We start from the raw sequence: 21,099 nt of genomic DNA on the forward strand, positions 1-21,099 counted from the left end.
CAGTGAACACCTGAAGGAAAACCTTCAATTACTTTAGGTTTCTTAGAGCCCTGTAAACTGACATTGAATGTTTCCAGATATGGGACTTCTCCCACCTCCTATGACAGCTTGTTCCAGCATTTTATCACCTTCATCATACATCACCTTCATCATCACCCTTCTTATGTCTAGTCTAAATTTACTCTCTTTCAGTTTAAAACCATTACCTCTTGTCCTATTGCTATAAGCTCTACTTGAAAGTTGAAGAGCTTGGAGTGGATTTTCAGTGTTGCCCTAAAAGATTTTAAAGGGTAAATGGACTTTAACAAGATGGTTTCTGTTTATTACCTTCCTCCATGGACTCCTTAAAATTTGTTCACTGACAGCAACGGGTGGAATGTCACTGACATTTGCAGATCTGGAAAGGCACAGCAGGAAGGTGATCAGATAATTGTACAGCAATCTTGAATCTGTTTCTAGTATTTCAAGTCTTCATCCAGCCAGCTGTCCTTAGTCCAGCAAGTATTTGGGTTGTTAATATTCCCTTTCTTATTCACCAGGCTAAATAAAGAAAAAACTCTAGAAAAATGAATTTTAAATGTTAAAGTACTTCTGAACTGTGTATGAGAAAGAAAAATCCTTGCCACTGTGTTTTTTGGGTGTATGATCCTGCCTACACACCTAGTCCTATTGGCTGAGTTCTATAGAACATTTCGTCTTGTATTTGAGGAGAAGAACATTATTGTAATTGCTTTAGTACTCAGAGTTATCTACCAACTCTTCTCACAAAAGAAAAAGCTAAACCCTTTAAGTTGAAGGTACAGAGTTCTTATCTAATTAGATTTGAATATGATCATTAGTTTAAGGACTTGCAAGTGAGGATGGGAAATGATAATTCTGCATTCAGTCACTCCTAAATAACTTTAGATATTAATCCAGTGAAAAAACGATGATGCATGTTTCAAACTCAGTGTATTGATAAAATTAATCTGTGGTATTTATGTTGTCACAGCTCTTTAATGTTGAAAGGTGTTGAGCCACAAAGTACCTGTGAATTGGAGGTGGATGCAGTAGCTGCTGACATTTTGAATCAACTCGATATTGAAGGTGAAGTGTTAATAACTTTCCATGTAAAATGGTTTTAGAACAGAAACCATGTTGTCATAGTTCACTCTTCTTTCAAAGCTCAGCTAAATCACAATCCATATTTCAGTGTAAGTGAATCGTTGATCTCCAAATTTATAAAGTTTTAAAAAAATAACTAACTCTAAAAGAAAAGAGTTTATAAAAATAGTGCCTTATCAGAGCGATATAAAGAGGTTTTTGTTAATGCATAATAGAAGGTTTCAGACCTATAGGAAAAATACTAATGGAAATACTAACAACATAATGTGTGCATGTATGCATATATATGTACATACACCTCTATATACATATATACACTACTTGGTGGGAAGACAAGAAAAAGCCAAAGATCTAGATCACAAATAGGAGATCTGGAAAACAAATTAATTTACACCTTAACTTTTACATAATACCAAATCCTAGAGTAAGGCAGGAATGGCAATTAAAAAACAACAGACTAGAATGACAAAGAGATGAAGAAAAGTGTCAGAATCCAGTATGGGGAAAGAATGCTTTGTCATTTTGGCAGATTTCCCTTAATGTATAATTGCATATTTCAGCCCAGATTGGCAGGAACCCTGGTTTGCAAGCTATATGGGAAGATGAAAAGCAGCGACGGAGGCAGAAATGTGAATCTTCTCAGATTAAGCCACCTGAGTCACAAGGTAAAAAAAAAAAAATCCAATAGTGAAACTGTTAATCCAAAACTTGGAATGAAAAGCAAGCAAGAGGACAGAATTTAAATTGGTGTATCATGTTTGGGGGATTTTTAGATATACTGGGGTTTTTTACTTCCAAGCTTAGTGATGGTCCAGTATGTGTTTTCCTGTTTTTAAAGCAAGATGATGTAACCTCGCCTAACAACATCATGATTCAGCTGTCTGCAAAACAATCTAGACAGAATGAGTGATAATGGTAGTTAAGATTGTATACTTTATGATGGAAAGGATTTAAATATCAACAAAACTAAATCTCTTTATCTTGAAGGTTTCCATTGTAGTTTATGCACAAGGGCAGTCCCACTGAATTTCTGCAGAATTATAGCTAAGGTGGTATTAGATTAAAATTCTAATAGGATAGACAAATCCCTGTCTTTATGTCCCGTTTTTATGTAAAATTCATTACACGGGGAAGACTGTGCTCTGCAATGTCATTGCAGAGTGAACAGGCTATTCTCCATAGAACCTAGGCCATATTTCATTTAAAATATGAATATTTGGCAAGTAAGACAGAGGATTGAAAGAAGAAAAGAGGCAGGTTCCTGGCTATGGCAGACTACTTTCTGAATTACTTTTTTCCTGTGTTTCTGTGTAATGTTATTGAGGCTGCATAAGCCAGACTTCTCAAAAGTGTTCACTGATTTTTCTTGGATGCTCACCTTGGGGTAATTGCATTGTGATTTGTAAATCCTGTCAATACTCACAGTTGCGAATGAGATCAGTTGGGAGTATGTGAAGTATTTTAAAGTTTTTTTTAATACACTTGGAAAGTCAGCCCTCGGATTTGGCACTGAAAATTAGCAGGCACTTCAACTTTGAGCCTTTTTCTAATAAAATCAGTAATTTTAGCTGCTCTCTGTGTTGAGAGGTCAAGTAAAACTGAATAACAAATATTTTTCAAATTTTAAAGACCGTGGATTTGTGCCAGCAACAGAGAGTGAAAAATTTTTTCAGAAGAGACTTAAAGAAATTCTCAAGCAAAATGACTTCTCTGTGTAAGTGTTTAGCCATTTGTCATAAAATATAGTATTCTATGCAAACCTTAAATATGCATTTAAAACTTGCTTTTCAATTAACTAGAACGTTGTCAGGATCATTAGACTACAGTAATGGATCAGAGGAGTTCTCTGCTGAGCTAACACTGCATTCTGAGGTACTTTCTCCTGAAGCCTTTCCATGTACACCAGCTAATACAGTAGAAGTGCATGACGATAAACAGATGAGCAAAGGTGAGTTTTTTAATATCCTAATTGTTTAGGCATAAGTCTACATCATAGTTTGGCTGTTCATACTATTAACAGAAGTAAGCCAAGGAAGTTGTGACTGTTAGTTATGAAAAACCAAAAACTAGTTTAGGTTTTTGTTATTGTTAGAGTAAATATTTTTAAAATTGTTACAGCAAATAATGGAAATATACTTGGATAGTAAAATCCATTCTGAAGCGGCTTGCTTATAATGTATTGATGTCTCTGACTCTGAAGTTTTATGCGTTCTCTTCTTTTTTTTCTTTTAAAGACTCCAAGAGCATGCATACTGATAAAGAAGAGGAAGCACTTATTAATGAAGAAGCAATTTTAAACATTGTGGAGAATAGTCAGAGCTTTCAGCCTTTGTCTCAAAGACTGAATCAGACTACAGTTTTTAGTGAGTATGACTGGACTCTCTTTTCTTCCAAACTATTTTATTGTTCCACAGCCTTGTGCTCCATTAGGCTACCCTAAGTAAGAAGAAAGTAAGTAATTTATCTCAGGGAGTTTTCTTAAACAGGTTGAGACATCACATACACAGACACATACCCTACCACCACCAATACATACCTTATGTTTTCTAAGGAATGTCACCAGGACTGTATTTGTAGAGGCTGCTGTGTTTGGTTCAGTAAGCCCTGTCCTCTTGCCAGGTCAGCTCAATGCAGTCTCTTGTGGGTATTGCTCTTCCTTATGCTCCTAGGGCTATAAGGCTAAAACTATCAGAATGAAGATGATTTTGACTGTCTGTCCATGATACTCTTGCAGTTACTGACTGCATCTTTCATACAGTTAAGGTAGAAAACATGCATGTGATCTTTCTTCAGAACCTCAGCTGTCTGGAGATACTGGCCAATAGTAGGTTGATAATGAGAGGCAAGTTGCAACAGTGTTTCCCAATATTTTTACATACAAAGAATGGTTGAAGGCTAAGAAACAAGAAGCAGAATATTTAAGAGGAGGAGAGAAAAACCATTGCAAGGCACAAGGGGGAAACAACCATAAAATAACCAAGAAAGAAACTTGTATGAAAAACTATGAGGTAGAAATAGTTCAAATACTGTAAAGGAGATGAAAAGCACATAGTTCATGCTATATCTCTATGTATGTTCTTTTGTAAACATAATGTATAATGTTAATGTGAACCACACAGTGTGGAGCAGGGAGTATTTAAAACCCATAGTAGTCTCCATTTTTTTTGATGCCTATAGGGTACAAATATGTGCTTGGGCAACAGTATATGTCTGTGGGTAATACAACTTTGAAATCTGTTCTTGCTAAGAAGGGAAGAGCAGATGATGTTAGATTAAGAGTGTAGTGTTCTTTTATTTTGCAGAGATTAGGCAAGATTTTGATTATAGAAGTTTTATAAGCAAGGATTTGGATTTATTGAAAGAATTATAAGAAATTCTTTGGGAGCTGGCAAGCATAAACAGACCTGAGAGGATAAAAAATGACTAAAATAGTATGTAGGGTATGCCTTATGACTTAGGCCCTATGCCCCTATTGATTTGCTCAACCAAATTGAAGTGTTGAAATGGTCTTTTTTTTCCACTGGCTAGGTAATCAAATTGAGATTATATGACTTTTTTTTTCTCTTTCTTTGTCTCCTCCCTTCTTGTCATGCTGATTCCTGGTGTCTTGTGTGACTATGAGTAACATGCTGCATATTTGGGTCTCTTATGCTCTCCCATAGTGAACCAGTGTTCACTATTCCTCTAGTAAAGTTGTAGTGCCACAGGGACTGTGAACCACATGACTTCTGCTCTTCAGTGTGAATTACATCCCCAAGGTTCATATTAACATGAAGTAGATGTTGGAGTTCAATGATGAGCCTCACAAAGGGCAAAGGAGCCAAGAATAGAAAGTATAATTGAAAGTGGGTTAATTCAAAAACTCTGGAAAAGAGGATGGTATCTATTGTAAAGGGTTGCATGGTATCTTGTGAAGCCTTTGGAAAATATAAAAAATGCCTTTTTCACCAATGTTGAGATCTGTTTTATATAACTCTCAAGATCATTATAATCAAATGATGCTTCCTGAGGAAAGAAATTAGAGATTGTAGTTCTTCAACCAGAGAAGGAGAGAGAAGTAATAAAGATGCCTGGTAGACTGGAGGTCATAAATTGGAGGTCAGATGATAGGTAAGTAGGAAGAGAGTGAGAAAAAATTGTGACCTGGAAGGACTTTTAAGGAAAAAAAAAAAAAAAAAAAAAGAGCAGGGACATGCATAAATTACTGTAAGCTTGGGTCAAATAAAAGAAAGATAAAATTTATGTGAGGAGTGAAATCAGGTAAGCTTTCAGTGTTTAGAGAAACCTTGGAATAGAACAGCTTATAGTGACATGAAAAGGGAGCCGAAGCTGAGCATTATATTTAAGAACAGAAGGAAGAAGAGCTGGTCAAAGTCAGCATCCCTTTTCACAAGATGTAGTGACTGAAAGTCCTCAAGTGATACAGAAAAAAGTGCTCAAAGCTAATGCAGCTATTGAGCAAGAGAAGGCAGTGATGCTTCAGAAGCTGGCACTCAAGCTGAAATTAAAGGGGAGAGTGAAGCTTTACTGAATATGAGGAAGTAATAGGAGAGTGGAGAGAAAGAAGTGCATCCACTGAATCTGGTACAATCAGAAGAGTAGGGCAGAAAGAAAGAAAGTTGTCAAAGTTCTAGATATACAGAGCTAGAAATAAATAATAAAATTTGAAAAAACAAGATATGAAAAGAGCTTTATTTCTGTAGTATGCCTTGCCTTAGACATTAAAAAACTAGTAGATTTTAAAATTGTGAGGGGCTTTTTTGTTTGGTTTGGTTGATTTTGTTTTTCTACTGGTAGACTGTAACTAGTCATTTACAAGTAGAACAAAATATAGATTCTACTTGTATGGGCTTTTTCTGCAGTGGGCAGTAGTGCTGATGAGGCCATGATTGATCTGTTGGCTGGACTGGAGAATGATGGATATCAGATGGGACATCAAAAAACACTCTCTCACCATCGTTCTCTTGGAAGCTGGCGAACTTCTCAGAACAGTGATGATGAAGAAAATGAGCCACAGTGTGAGAAAGAAGAAATGGAACTTAGCTTACTAATGTCCCAGAGGTGGGACAGTGGTATGGAAGAGCCTGGGCAAAAAAGGAGGTATATATTTTCTTTTCTAAATATGTTTTTTTTTTCTGCCAGATCTTTCCTTCCTCCCACCTTGTTTTCAAGTATGCTGTGAGCCCAATGAGATGTAAAGAGGTCTTTGTTAACAACATGGAAAAATATGTGCAGATCTTGGGATGGAATGCACATTGTTTAGATGATGATGTGACTCATCAGTGTTATCTGGAAATAAAGACTAAGTGTTTAAGTTTGGCCAAACATAAGCTTCTAGTTTGCTCTTTGAGGAAGAATTAAGTAGACTTTTTGTTCTACAAGTCCAAATTAAAAAAAAACTTTAGCAGTAACTTGCTTGTAAGGTGACACAAATGTTAAGGTGTATTTTGTACATCTTTTACTAAAGTCAATATTTAAGAAGTATTAATATGAAGATTAACCAAGCAACCTGAGGAAAAAACATCCATTTGTTTCCATGTTCAAAGCTTAAATCAAAACATGAATGTTGCTCACTCAGCTTGGCTGCTGAAGGTCAGCAACTTCATTATATATATAAGACCAAGATTCTTGGAACACCTTCTCAGGTTGTAATGACCTTTTGTACAGTCTGCACTGACAGGCATTGAAAGCAGCTATATCCAGTTTCTCTTGACCCCTGCTTTTGGCACACCTTCTGATATTTATAATTTTGTTTGAAGTATGAGGAACTTCACAGACATAATATTTTTATATTTGGGGTTCTTTCCTACATGAGAAATTGCAATCATACTATGTTTCAGAGAACCAGAGAGGTATAGAAATGCTTCTTTTATTTCCCAAACACACATTAAAGTTGTAAGAGAACCAGAAGTTAGGTCATTAGTCTCCTAGTTCTAGAGATAATTGATCTCTAAAGCTAGTTTTCCTATATGACCTTGGATTTTCTATGTTTTTTTCCCTCCAGTAGTCTGGAAAGTTGAAATTTCCATCCAAAACACTTAACATCAAACTTCAGTTTAGTGGTAGTTGCTGTGAAAACCTGTATCTTGCAGAACTCATTAGCTCAGGCACAACTCTGTATAGGCTTGACTGTACAACTTCAGGAGTCAGGTAGATCCAGAATCAATTAACTGCATTCATGCAGTAAAGAATCCTATTTAAAAAGTCAAGAGACTTGATGAGCTATCTCACTAGTATCTTAACTCGCATATGCCTACACCTTAATCCCAGACAGAAAACACTAGGGAAAATGTACATACCATGTGCTTCCACAGGTAGTGAACTTATGTTCAGAGGGAATTACAAGTTCTGTTTCACAGAGATATCTACAGAATTTGGACTGATTTCAGACACAAGCCATGGGTATCTTTTCCCTCCTGCATGATTCTGCTCATGTGTGAAGAACCAGTTTGAGTCTAATGATAGATCTGACTTTGCTCAGGCTCATTCCATCTGTGTGACTTCCTAATGCATCCTTCCATATCCATACTAAGGCTTTTCTGTTAGTGAGTATTTACCAGTCTTACATTATCTTAGAAAATCTATTGAGCTAATGAGGAGTAACCACACCCTTTTGAATTAATTAAATGGCTTGGGTTTGATTTGTATTGAACTGGAGAAAAAAGCCCATCAGGAGAAAAAAGCCTATCAAGACCTGGACTAGTTCATGTATGGTGGTATCATGTGCGTTACATAAATTTTCCTGGAATCCAAACTGATGGGCTTGAATGAGGAGAAATCTGAGTTACCTGCAGAAGTCATCTCCAGTCTGATTTGGTTTACTAAAGTTGACAAAGATTTACCTGGGATTACAGCATGATTCAGGTTGGAAGGAACATCCCCAGTTTTATATTAATTTGCATATCTCACTTAGATGATGGAGACTGTACCTAGCTGTGTTTGTTACTTGATTCTCCAAGTCATACTTTCAGACCTGAGTAGAAATGGTGTGGTTACATTTGAGCCTGTTGTTTCTGAGCTAGCAAATCTGTCCTGATTTAAATTAGCTCTGTTCTGACATTCAGATGTCTGAGGTGGTACCATACACATGATTCATGTGGTCTAACTCCAGTCATAAAAGAGTTCTGCAAAAGTAAACTGTATTTAGGTTATTGTGGATTTTCCTTCCAGTAAATTCAAAACATTTGTGTTTATAGTTTTTAAGGTATTACACAAACTTAAACAAACAACAAACAAATTAAAAAACCCCAAATTTCAGTTCTTTAATATGTATCTAGATTTCTTTTGTGTAGCCACAGAACAGCTTATTTCTGGTAAGAGCTTTGTCCATCTCACACTTTATTTTAAAGAAGAAATCAAATTCCTAAGTGGTTCTAGAGTTATAATATACTGGAGGATTTGTTCTTTGTGGTTTTCTATGATATTCTATAATATTCTTCCTTCCCCTATGCCCCCATAAAGCAAGCACAGAAAATTCATGTAACCTTTTCTTTGTAGATTTGCTTCTTTTTTTTTCCAGTGAATTTATGACCGTAAACATGGCAGTTAACTTAGTAAAAGCAGCTTAAGTATTAACAACAGCTGCTTCAGAATATTCAATGAGAGGTGGAATGAAGCATGGTTTTGTTGGTCATGATTTAGTTAAGCCTGCCAAGAGACATAATTGTTATAATACAGTAAAGACTTCTTAACAAAAAAAGAAACCACAAAAAAGTAAACATCTGTTTGCTAACAGCTAAACTGAAGTAATTTTGCATAGTTGGTTTAGTCTTCAGATTTCAAGCACTTTGAAGCAATGAAATTAAAACGCAGTAAAATTGACCTAAAATTGAACATTGAAATGCTTTCTCTGTATCTTCTTTAGTGAATCCTGCTGTTTAAAATGGTTGGCTACCACTGTTGCCTCTTAAAATAGTAGCATTGAATAATATTTTTACTTTCTCAGTGAGAAATGTGACAAAATTTTTGTTTCTTTCCTTTTGCTCCCCGAAATTACACAGCCACATAGCACCACACTCCACTGAGTTTCATGTTCCCTGTGACTCATGGTGTTTCTAATAGAAGTATTCTGCATCAATTAGTTCCTTCACTTTCCTCCAGGTCAGCTGGCAAAAATATGCATCGAAGTTCAACAGAAGAGGATTCATCTTCGGAGGAAGAAATGGAGTGGAGCAGTAACAGTATGCTCCTAACTAATCTTTCAATACCTCAGTTAGATGGAACTGCAGATGAAAATGGTGGTAAGTAAATAGAAAATCAGCTTTGGAAGTTAAGTCATAGTTCATTTTCATACCAAATTGCTAGTTCTCAAAAGTGCTGACTATTTTCAGTCCTTGTTTCAATTGGAAGGAAAAGTTCTCAACAAAAGGGCCTTGCAGAAGCAGGCCCTTAACATCTTCCTTAAAAAGCAATTGCATTTTGATCTCAATGCCCTCTGTGAATTACCAGAATCTGTTTTTCGTATTGTATCAATGATCCAAAAAAAGACATAGTTTAATTAGTTCTTTGGAAAAAAACAAATATGATATTAAAAGTAATGATTCTGTGGGATCATTTAGCCTCCTAGGATTATTGTAAATAATGAATGTATTTTACTGTATGGATTTAGATGGTTCTTTGCAAGTATTTGCCACACATGCTAAACTACAGTGAGCTTTTGTTTGGGCCTGTGTTTCATTCTGCAGCTTGCATATTCACATTTGGGATTGCATGAGTTTAAACTATGCTGTGGCAAAGCCACTGCAGAAGGAACTGCCTTTCAAAATCTGTAAAAAAATTAATTAATCTGTAGAGATCTCTTGCCATCTTTATAACATGCTGTCCTTGATCAAATAACATTAGTCAATAGAATGCACACTTTGAAGTTAGGGAAATATATAAATAATATAATTTGTTTCATTAGAAAATCTGCAAGTCACATTATAATGTTCTGTTGAGAAAGTGAATTATATGATCTTATTATAGATAACCACAGCTATTCTTTTTTGTTCAGTGGTTAAAACAGAGTTTGTGTTTTCTTTTGTTTTTATAGGTATAATGGTAGGATTAATAAATGATTTTATGTACTGCTAGTATGATATCCTTTTGTCAGATATAAATTGTAATTTCCTTATTTGCCATACGTTCTAATTTATTGTAGTAAGAGATGCTGCTGGCTAAAGAGACTGTTCTTAAGTAATTGTTGAAGCATATTTTAAGTATGTGAAATATCATGTCAGCTTAGAAAGTGTATTACTGTCAACTTTTACACTGATTTCTTGTAATAGAAGATACAGAAAATTCAAAACAGATCTCAGTCCAGATAGTCTAAATTAGAAAGTGCCTATGCACACATGAACCTGTGTCCATATAATCTGACTGACTGACAAGTATTTTTGCAGTTTTTATATCTGAGTAGTCAGATATTTTCCAGGTCTTTGTTGACACTGCCAAACTCCCATTTTCTGAGTTTTCAGTTAATCATCCTCATTCCTTCTGTGGACTCCTACCTTCAAAGAATAATAGGCAGTGTCTCCCATCTGTGTTTCACAGCTCAGGGACTCTCTGTATGCCTTACAAAATGTTATTAGAAACAGACTGGGACTTCCTTTTATTTTTCTCAGCCAGCAGCAAATAAATTGCTAAGCTGAAGGCAGCATGAATCTAAGATGATCTTCAAATTGGTTGAGACTTAGAGTGAAGGCCCAAAGAATCCCCAGTCTAGTACATCAATGTGCAGCACATGCTTCCAGGTCATGTAGCATGTTTCATAACTCCTATCCCCCTTCAGCAATTCAGCTAAAGAGGTGGATACATGAACAAATTTCTGTGTGCGGGGTGCTCTGTGGTACTGCCTCTTTGAAGTGGTATAACCTCTGTCAAACTACTTGTTCAACAAGGTTATGAGCAAGCACACACTTGTTAATTTCCTGCCATATCTCTACATAGTTACCCTCCAATAAATGTGGGGAAAGGATCATTGAAAGAGATGAAAATCAGATACCGTGTGATGAGTCTGCACAGGACAATTTACCACAGCACCTGCTGGTCTCAGAATATGTGGGAACATTGATTCTGGATATAAATCCAGAATCAAACTAACTGGTGCAAGCTTCTTGCATGAACACCTGAATGGGTGCTATATTGCTCTCCTATATGGAAGTGAAGGAAACTACCTATGTTTAGTGCACAGCACAGTTCATACGAAGTCCTTGCCATTTTGTGAAACTTTAGCTACTCTAGCTTTCTGTGCAATGACCTTTCTGTGTGGGGAAGGTCATCTAAATAAGATTTTTGGTTTTCAGAGCCAATGAATATACATACTTCTCAGGGACAAAGCAGGATATAAACTTTTCTAAAAATCAGTCTGTTTTTATATAATTGTCTGAAAGTGATTGTGAAGCCTTCTTTCAGAAAGCCAACATGAAATCTCTGACAATTGTATGCAAGTCTGCCATTAAGGAATAACTGACAAAATGCTTGAGACAAATGTACTGACAAAGTGATTGTGATAAGTAACTCATGTAGTCAGGGTCTCTAGTTGTCATGATGATAAATGTAATATAATTTGCAAGAGTTTTGTTTCTTATTTGGATGGGAAGGCTTTCAGGAAAATACTATTACAATTTTTAATGCCTTAGGATATTTTTTTACAGGAAAACTAGAATAAAATTGCTTTTCTTCCATTTCAGACAATCCTTTGAATAATGAGAGTTCTCGAACTCACTCATCCGTCATTGCAACAAGCAAAATGTCTGTAAAGACCTCAATTTTTCACAAAGATGCTGCTACACTAGAACCCCCATCTTCTGCTAAAATTACTTTTCAGTGTAAACACACAAGTGCCCTTTCTAACCATGTTTTGAATAATGAAGATTTTGTAGAAGACCTCTCACAGCCAAACACAGAAACAAGACCTGAACTTTCAGTCCATTCTCTTACAAAGGAAAGCACTTACTCAGCCAAGTACCCAACTCCATTCAGCAATAGTACCCATGCAGAAAACTCTCACAAAGAGAGTAACAAGAAAGATACTCTCCCAGTTCCTTCATGTGGAAATAATATTTTTGACTATGAAGATGATATTTCATCAGTGAACAGACCAATACCTAGTAGGAAGTACATTAGCATTAGAAAGGCTGAAAAGGATGTCTCTTTTATGCATGTGGGCCGCCATATTGGTGACAACATGTTGAATAAAAATTTATATAACTTTTCTGACATGAGCCACTCCAAAGGTAAAATGTCCTCTGAAGTAAATGAAAAATCTAGCAGTGCAAGTGTAAATAGTTTTTTTCCAGCAACAGCTACAGAAAATTGTGAATTGGTATCTTGTTCAGGAGGCAGTCGAACTGTGGTACATTCACTTGAAAGTAACACTGATGAAGGTGGCCTTAATAAGCTTAAAATTAGGTATGAAGAATTTAAGGAGCACAAGGCAGAAAAGCCAAGCCTCAGTCAACAAGCAGCACATTATATGTTCTTTCCTAGTGTTGTTCTTTCTAATTGTCTCAGTCGACCACAGAAGTTAGCTCCCGTGACATATAAATTACAGCAGGGCAATAAACAGTCCAGGCTGAAACTGAGTAAAAAGAAGCATAGTTTTATCAATCGCCAGGAGCCTGCAACTGCAAATGATGTTGCATCAGTGAAGGAAGTCTGCTATACACAAGGTAATGCTTGTAGTAACATTCCTGATAAGGATAGTGCTTTACCTAGTGATTTAGTTCAAGTTCCTCTTGAGGCTTTTGCAAACAAAATGCCTACAAGTACTGCTAATTACACGGACTGCCAGTTTGGAGATGGATCTCTTGAAACTGAGCAGTCATTTGGACTGTGTGGGAATAAATACACGCTACGAACGAAACGGAAGGTAAATTATGAGACTGAAGACAGTGAATCGAGCTTCGTCGCACACAACTCAAAAATCAATCTACCTCAACCAATAGAAAGTGTTGAAAGTTTGGATGGGTCTCAGAAGTCTCGAAAGCGTAGAAAACTTTCTAAAAAATTGCCACCTGTTATTATTAAATATATTATCATCAATAGATTTAGAGGGAGAAAAAATATGCTTGTTAAATTGGGTAAAGTAGATTCTAGTGAGGAAAGAGTGGTACTTACAGAGGAAAAGATGAATTTATATAAAAAGCTTGCACCTTTAAAGGACTTTTGGCCAAAAGTTCCTGACTCTCCTGCAACCAAATATCCTATTTATCCACTAACACCAAAGAAAAGTCACAAAAGGAAAGCAAAACATAAGTCAACCAAGAAAAAAGCTGGAAAACCACAAAAAACAGGTAGTACAAATATTAAAAGAACTTTATCTTTCAGAAAAAGGACTCATGCAATTCTTTCTCCTCCTTCGCCCTCCTACAGTGCTGAAGCTGAAGACTGTGATTATAACTATAGTGATGTTATGTCGAAGTTAGGTTTTCTTTCTGAGAGAAGCACAAGCCCAGTAAACACATCTCCACCTCGCTGCTGGTCTCCCACTGATCCAAAAGCAGAAGAAATTTTGACCAACCTGGACAGAGAAGCTTTATTTAGTAGGGGGCCCAATATCTACAACAGCAAGACTGTTAATACTAGTGTAGGAAAAACTAGTAGAGCAAAAACTCAGGTTAAGAAGTGTAAAAAGAAATTTTCTAGCCCCACTGTATCTACCAAGAAAAAGAAAAAGATTAATCAGGTTGATAAAACACCAGATGATGGAAAGAAGAAACCTAGAACAAAACAAAAAACGGCCGAAAAAGCGTCCTCAAGAAAACGCGTTGTATTTAAAGATGAAAAAGGAAGTAGTCGCTCTACTACGGAAGTCAAGTTTGTGCTGAAACATCAAGATCCTCATGAGATTTCTTACAACTCTGTCTGCTCTCAGCCACTTCACAACCTCAAAGACAGTCCTCTTCCTGGCTATTCAGCTGGATATCTGCCATCGGCACAGCTCCCTTCAGCTGATGCACAAGGTAATTTGTCAGGCTGTTTTCACTCACTGATGGAAATTGATAAGCCTGTAGATGCACAGTGTTTGCCTGCTCCACGGGAAGACCCTCATTCATCTTTCGCATCTACTCCCATGGCATCTGGAAGGGAAGTACCAAAAATGAGCGCTCAAAAGTCCAGGACTCAGAGTGCTATATTTAGAATGAAGGACTCTGCTCTCATTCAAAACATATTTGATCCATCTAATCACTCAACTCACATGACACAGAATGCTCATATCTCAAAAGATAAGACTTCTCCGAAAGCAGAAGAGATAAAAAATTTGCAAATCAGATATTTGCCACCAGCTGGGAAATTAAATGAAACTCGTGACTCTCTGGACACAGCAAAGATGGATCAGTTACATACCACTAACTATTTGCATTGTAAGGACAGTAATCAACAGCAGGTTTTTTGTTTACCAGAGGCATACAAGCATTCTGATCCTTGTTCTTCTATTCTTAAGCCATCTGAGGAAAACCCTGGGCCACTTCAACTGCCTAAGACCTGTTTTGTAACGTCTTTGAAGAGTCCAGTGAAACAGTTAAATTGCGATCAAAACCAGAGAGGATTTATTTTGGATATGTCACATTTTAAACCAGAAACCACAAAACAAAGGCCTCTGTCAGAAGCAACCATGCAACCAAAGCCCATCTCCCAGTATAAAAACAGGAATATAGTGGCCCCATCAGCCTTTGCTGAAGGACAGTCTGGTCTGGCTGTTTTGAAAGAGTTGCTCCAGAAGAGACAGCAGAAAGCTCAGAATGCCAGTATTGCACAGGAGCCAGACAAACCACAGCTGAGCAAGGGCATACCATGTCCTCTTGAACAGAATAAAGCCATCAAAAGGTCACGGCCAGTCACATTATCAAGAAAATCTCGTTCTCCCAGGAGCACAAAACCTAAAGAAAAAACAGCAAAACTTGCAAAAATGGAATCTTCAAGCCAGCCGATTACTAATCGCATTGATCATTCTGTATCTAATGACAGCCCCATTTTTTTTTCAGACCCTGGTTTTGAAAGCTGTTACTCACTTGAAGACAGTTTATCTCCAGACCACAATTACAACTTTGATATTAATACTATAGGACAAAGTGGATTTTGCAGTTTTTATTCTGCAAGCCAGTTTGTCCCAGCAGATCAAAATTTGCCCCAGAAATTCTTGAGTGATGCAGTTCAGGATCTTGGTTCTGGACAAACAGCAGAAAGTGACTTTCTGTGTCATAATGACCAAAAATCTGAGGAAGAAAAGCAACATTCTTCAAGCACAAATAAATGGATGCGGTCTGGTTCCCTGAGCCCTGAGCTTTTTGAGAAGACCTCACTAGAGAATAGTGAGAACCACTGCCATAGTCAATGGAGGAAAACCATTCATTCTTCAGCTACTAGATCTAGTTTTATTGATACCTCTTGTACCCAAGAGACTGAAGTCTGTTTAAATGAAAAATTCAAATTGAATAGAAATACAGTTAATAAAGAAAGATTTCTTAATCTTTCTCAGCCAACCTGCTCAGACTGGATTCAAAGCCACATTAGAAAGGAAACCACTTTTGAACCCTGTCAACCACTTGATTCAATTAATACCTCTTTTACGTCTTTATTGTCATCACCTGATGGTGAACTTCTAGATGCAGCTTCTGAGGATTTAGAATTTCATGTTTCAGGAAATAATGAAGCATTAACTCCAACTCCAGATAGTTCACCAAGATCAACCAGTTCTCCTTCACAATCAAAGAATGGAAGCTTTACACCTCGTACTGCTCACATTCTTAAGCCTCTAATGTCCCCACCCAGTCGTGAAGAAATCATGGCAACTTTGCTGGATCATGATCTCGCAGAAACAGTTTATCAGGAACCATTTTGCAGCAATCCTTCAGATGCTCCAGAAAAGCCAAGGTACTGTGTTGAATGCATTTCTGTCTACATGTGATTGTGATTATATTAAATTTAATTTTTTCCAGTAAACAATTTTATGCTGTTATGTGGCACAGATACATGAAAGATCCCATCTGATATACATCCATTTGAAGTTGAAAATTACTGTGCTTCCAGTCCAAATACCCATTTTCTTTCATGATACTTCGGATTTTTTATTGCATATTGTTGTAGTAAGTGGGAATGTGCCTTCATGGTTTGTAAAATAAAAATACTGCCCATGGGAATTGCATAGTGAGAAAACTAGTTAGTAATAGTCTGCTTTTCTGTCATCTGGAGGACTGCCTGCAGTGCAGTTTCGAGTAAAACAGAAATTCAAACTCTTTTTCTTCACAGGGAGATTGGAGGGCGACTTCTCACAGTGGAAACCAGACTTCCAAATGACCTCCTCGAGTTTGAGGGGGACTTCTCATTAGAAGGTCTACAACTTTGGAAGACTGCATTTTCAGCAATGACAGAAAGTCCTAGACCAGGATCTCCTCCTCATTATGGTCACTCTACTGTTAATAAAAGAGAAAGTAATAGCCATAAAACTAGCGAAGACAAAAAAATAGTCATAATGCCATGCAAGTGTGCTCCAAGCCAACAGCAAGTTCAGATGTGGCTTCATGCCAAAGAAGAGTATGAACATTACAAGAAATTGCCTAAGAGTCATTCTGCTGAGCTGGCAAAGGCAGATGAGAATTTCAGCTCTGCAGTATTGTCTGAAGAGAAATCTATAGAAGTAATAAAAGCAGCTAAAGGTTTGAATTTGTCTAGCCTGGAAGATGAAAGACCTATAGTGCCTACAAAGAATTCTCCTGCTTCTGTGGCAGAAAATACAAAAATGCAAACCAAGGATACCTGTGATAAGTCTATAAGCACCATAGGAGCTTCTGTAAATACTAAAAATGACACAGACTCTAATAAAACTTCATGTGCAAGCAAGACACACACTACTTCAGCTCTAGAACATGATAAGGAGGAGGAGGAGGAGGAGGAAGATTATTATGTCAGTTACAGTTCACCAGATTCTCCAGTGCTTCCTCCTTGGCAGCAGGTGGCATCTCCAGATCCTAAACAGTCTAGTTTAGAAGACACAGATTGGAAAAATCAGGATATTTTGTCTTCTGTGGAAGGAAATGATGATGGAAGTGCACAAAATTCTCCATGCACCCAAGAGAATATTAGGACATCCTTTGACACATCCCCGTTTCCAGTTAATGAAGATCCTGGAAATTCTGAATCAGTTTGTCTACATAGTACACCCATTGTGCACAGAAAAAGCCAAGATGGAATGCCTGAAATTCTTGGTTTTACTCCTTTATCTGCAGGTAAATCCATAAAGTGATTCTAATAATGATTCGGTAACATTGCAATGTTCAAGACAGTAATGATGTGAGGCTTCGTATCTTACTTATGTAACATTTAAATGTCCATAAATACCAAATTGTAGTAATTGTGCTTTGGATTTGATAAAGAATAAAGGTGTATTTGCTTATATATGTAATATTTCCTTGAAATTGTTAATGAATAGCTCTCTTGTTTCTTGCACGTTGTTTAATGCCCTGACAATGCTATTGAGGCTAAGTAGTCTATCACTGATATGTTTACAGAACCAAAAGCTCAGAAACTGAGCCACAAGAGGGGAAGTAATACTGATGGTCTTCGAAGAGTACTTCTGACCACACAAATGAAGGTACATCTGTACAGAAAATGTTAATTTATTTTATTTTGCGACATATACGCATTTCCATTCTTCCTTCTTTCTTGTTTTTGTCTTTTGCTGTTAAGATCTTGGAAATACATTTAAAATGATGTGGCACAAATGTTGTAGAATCAGAGCACGCTCAAAGTTAGGAAGAAATTTATGAGTTCAATCTGGGGGAAGCGGATGTAAGTTGGAGATCAAGGATGCTGCTCTAGGGTAGTGATATACTAATGAAACACTAAAGAGACACCATGTAAAGATGTTTTTCTATTTGAGTTACAATATCCTTTTTAAGTTCTACTGTGATTTCCCTTTTTTATATACTAATTCCCAGACCTGTGTATATTTATGTGTTTCCATGTGTATTAGTTTTCAGACAATGTTCTAAGCATTTTCTGAAAACAAGGAGGGCAGTTTGTGGTATGCCAGCAGAGGAGAAAGAGGTTGGACTAGTTTTACTTAAACAGTGTTTCTGCTCTCCCTGTTGGAACAGAATGGAAGACTAGCTGCATTACTGGAGTGACCCAATAGTTTTTTCTTCTAAGTTTACTCATATTCACCTGTTTCATAGAGGTACTTAATGTACCTTTAATTCAGTACCTTAAAAAGTAATGACTGAAACAGGGTTTTTTGACAAATTGTTGCTCAAGAGGTAACAGAGAATTGCTGGTATCCGTATCCTCAGAATTCCAAGAAAGCCAGTGTGTATGAAGTTGGGTTTTTTTGTTGGGTTTTGGTTTTTTTTGGTTTTTTTTTTTTTTTTTTTTTGGTTTTTTTTTTTGTAGAATTCTGGGAGTTTTTGGTTGTTTGGAAGGTTTTTTAAGTATTTCAAACTGGCTCTTGCTTTGCTATAAATTTAAATTATTCCTAAAAGGCAGAAAGATATAGCAGTTGTTTGCATGCTGAAAAATGAAATGAGGCAATACTAAAAAGTTGGGGACGTTTTAGTAATTTGCAGTGTAGCATTTGCATTTTCATTGATGAATTTGTATTTAATATTGCCTGTTATATAATACTACATGTTACTCTGTTATATAATACTACATAATACTCTGTTTTCTCACTATCCTATGCCTTTTTTCTTCCCCTACCTGATAAGAATCAATTTGCTGCCCTTGGTGCTCCAAAGAAAGAGACTTCCCAGATTGAAGGACCGTCTTTAAATAATACTTATGGTTTTAAAGTCAGTGTGGAAAACCTGCAGGAAGCAAAATCTTTACATGAGGTAACTTTACTCTTACATGTCACTTTATAAAATTATAATTTATCAAGCTGATTTTATACTGAAATTAAAAATCTTTTTCTCTTGGGTCCCTAAGTGACTTAAAAATTTTATTAGTGTGTGATGTCTGCAGCTTATAAGTAGTTGATCTTCCAGTTTCAGCTTGATGTCCAATGTCTCTAACAGTATTGAACTAGACTTTGCAGTATCTTGGTTGAGAACATGGTAAACCTCCTTTTAAAAAGAAAAATAAGGGAAAAATCAGAAGGAAGAAATACCCTCCTGGTATTTCTCTACTTATTACCTTCTGAACCTGTTTGACAGTTTCTACATTTAACTAAAGAAGAACTTTGCCTATCTCAAAGAAGGTCTCTATATATTTAATGTAGGTGAGTGTTTGGTATGAGGAGAGGAATCAAAAGTGCTGGAGAGAGGAAAGCAATGAAAATACAGTAATGCTGTGTTTGGCTGCTGACATGGTAAGCACTCTGTGTACATATGTGCTCCTAGACAGTCTGCACACCTGGAATTAGCTGTTGGCCAGTTTATAGAGGAGGTAGGGAGGATAGCACTGAGTAAAGGACAAAGGAGAAGCCACAAGAAACCAGTGATCCTTAGGAAAATGGAGATGGAGCTTTGGTAGCAAAATTTCACTCAGTGATGTTTGTAGCGATTTAGCATGCAAATCTAGAGGAAATCTGGCTGCTCCCAGAGCACCTTATGTACACAGAAATACTTCTGATTTTTCCTTTATAATCTGTCCAACCTGTCTATTAATCCATATTAAGAGAAATATTATGCAAGAGAACAGAGCAGCAACATAGTGTTGAAACAGTATTAAATAATACTGTCTTTACTGCAGAGTCAAAACTTGACTGTATGTAGGGGTTAGCATTTTCTAAATGTAAACCATTCTGCAAAAAGCTCTGGCAGTATGATGTGGAAGTTCATTAATGCACTTTGAAAGCAAAGTTAGGTGTTTTCCCACCTTCTTGTAAGACTTAGTCTTCATGCTTGTCTTGTGTGAGGAGGGGAAGTGAAAAGAAAGACCAAGAGTGATTCTTTGTTCTTGATCAGTTCAGAAAAGTGATTCAGCTCAATATACAAAGGTGTTTGAAAACACTACAGGATTTACAATTGTTGAACATCATCTGGTTTTTGTCTTACTTTCTGCTTTTAATAGAAGTATACAGTACTCAGAAACACACTGAATTTTCAAAACTGAGTATAAAGCTGTGTTGAATGATGAGTCTTAGCTTTCCCTATTTGCAAAAAAGTGAGATCCAAAGATGCATGGTTAATCACTTCTGTTAATTTTCAGGTGGAACCTTTTAGTTACAATGTAATACCACCATATAAATGTCTGCATTGTTCACATTTGCACTGACAGTCTTCTCTTAATTTTTTTTTAAGAAACCTGCATAGCAAACTAACATACTTTCTTTATTTGTTGCTAGGTCCAGCACCTTACCCTCATCAGTATGGAGTTACATGCTCGAACAAGACGAGATTTGGAACCAGACCCAGAGTTTGATCCGATCTGTGCTTTATTCTATTGCATCTCATCAGACTCAGCACTGCCAAATACTGATAAAAAAGAAATCACTGGTGCTATAGTGATTGATAAAGGCAGAACACTCTCAAGCCAAGGTTCCTATTTCTTTTTTTCATATTATATTTTACAAAAATGCGATTTCATAGTAATCAAACAGTAGCAAGCAAAATGTAATAGAGTATCTATATTACTACGTATCTCATTTAATTTTGTGTTGTTGAATGGTCATATTAATATGGAGTTTTCCTGCTTATATCTTCCAAAGAACTATTGCATGGGCTGTAAACCACAAATGGCATTTGCGTGTGCAAAATATCCATGTTTGCGTGCTTGTGGACAAGCTCCTGCAGTGTTCTAAAAGTGTAAAGAGGAAAACCTGCCTTTAGTTTCCTACTCAAGTTGCTGGATAGCTGCAAGTAGAAAATGTTAAAAGCAAGACAGTATGTTTTATATTTTACTTAAGGGTTATTTTTGTGGTTTTATCTGATCCTTTTAGGATCTAAACAGGGGCCCTTATTCTATTGTACCTTTTTGGCTTTGTTTAGACCAGTGATACTCAACCTGTGGCTCTAGAGCCGGATGTGGCTCTTCATGGCCCTACAGGCGGCTCTCGCAATGTAGGCATCTGATCGG

General features: G+C 36.7%; 1 protein-coding gene across 1 annotated transcript in view; it reads left to right on the forward strand.

The window, feature by feature from the left end:
* The window catches only part of REV3L (REV3 like, DNA directed polymerase zeta catalytic subunit), a 114,559-nt gene that overhangs the window by 58,329 nt on the left and 35,131 nt on the right, over positions 1–21,099 (forward strand). Inside the window, exons 6-17 of the mRNA XM_021555506.3 lie at positions 992–1,086; positions 1,665–1,769; positions 2,734–2,818; positions 2,904–3,052; positions 3,339–3,467; positions 5,967–6,204; positions 9,205–9,344; positions 11,775–15,960; positions 16,336–17,312; positions 17,595–17,677; positions 18,789–18,914; positions 20,369–20,561. Of these exons, the coding sequence (XP_021411181.2) occupies positions 992–1,086; positions 1,665–1,769; positions 2,734–2,818; positions 2,904–3,052; positions 3,339–3,467; positions 5,967–6,204; positions 9,205–9,344; positions 11,775–15,960; positions 16,336–17,312; positions 17,595–17,677; positions 18,789–18,914; positions 20,369–20,561 (6,506 nt within the window). The remainder of the gene's footprint in view (positions 1–991; positions 1,087–1,664; positions 1,770–2,733; positions 2,819–2,903; positions 3,053–3,338; positions 3,468–5,966; positions 6,205–9,204; positions 9,345–11,774; positions 15,961–16,335; positions 17,313–17,594; positions 17,678–18,788; positions 18,915–20,368; positions 20,562–21,099) is intronic.

Source organism: Lonchura striata, chromosome 3 (genome assembly GCF_046129695.1).
Source record: "Lonchura striata isolate bLonStr1 chromosome 3, bLonStr1.mat, whole genome shotgun sequence".
NCBI classification, from domain to species: Eukaryota; Metazoa; Chordata; class Aves; order Passeriformes; family Estrildidae; genus Lonchura; species Lonchura striata.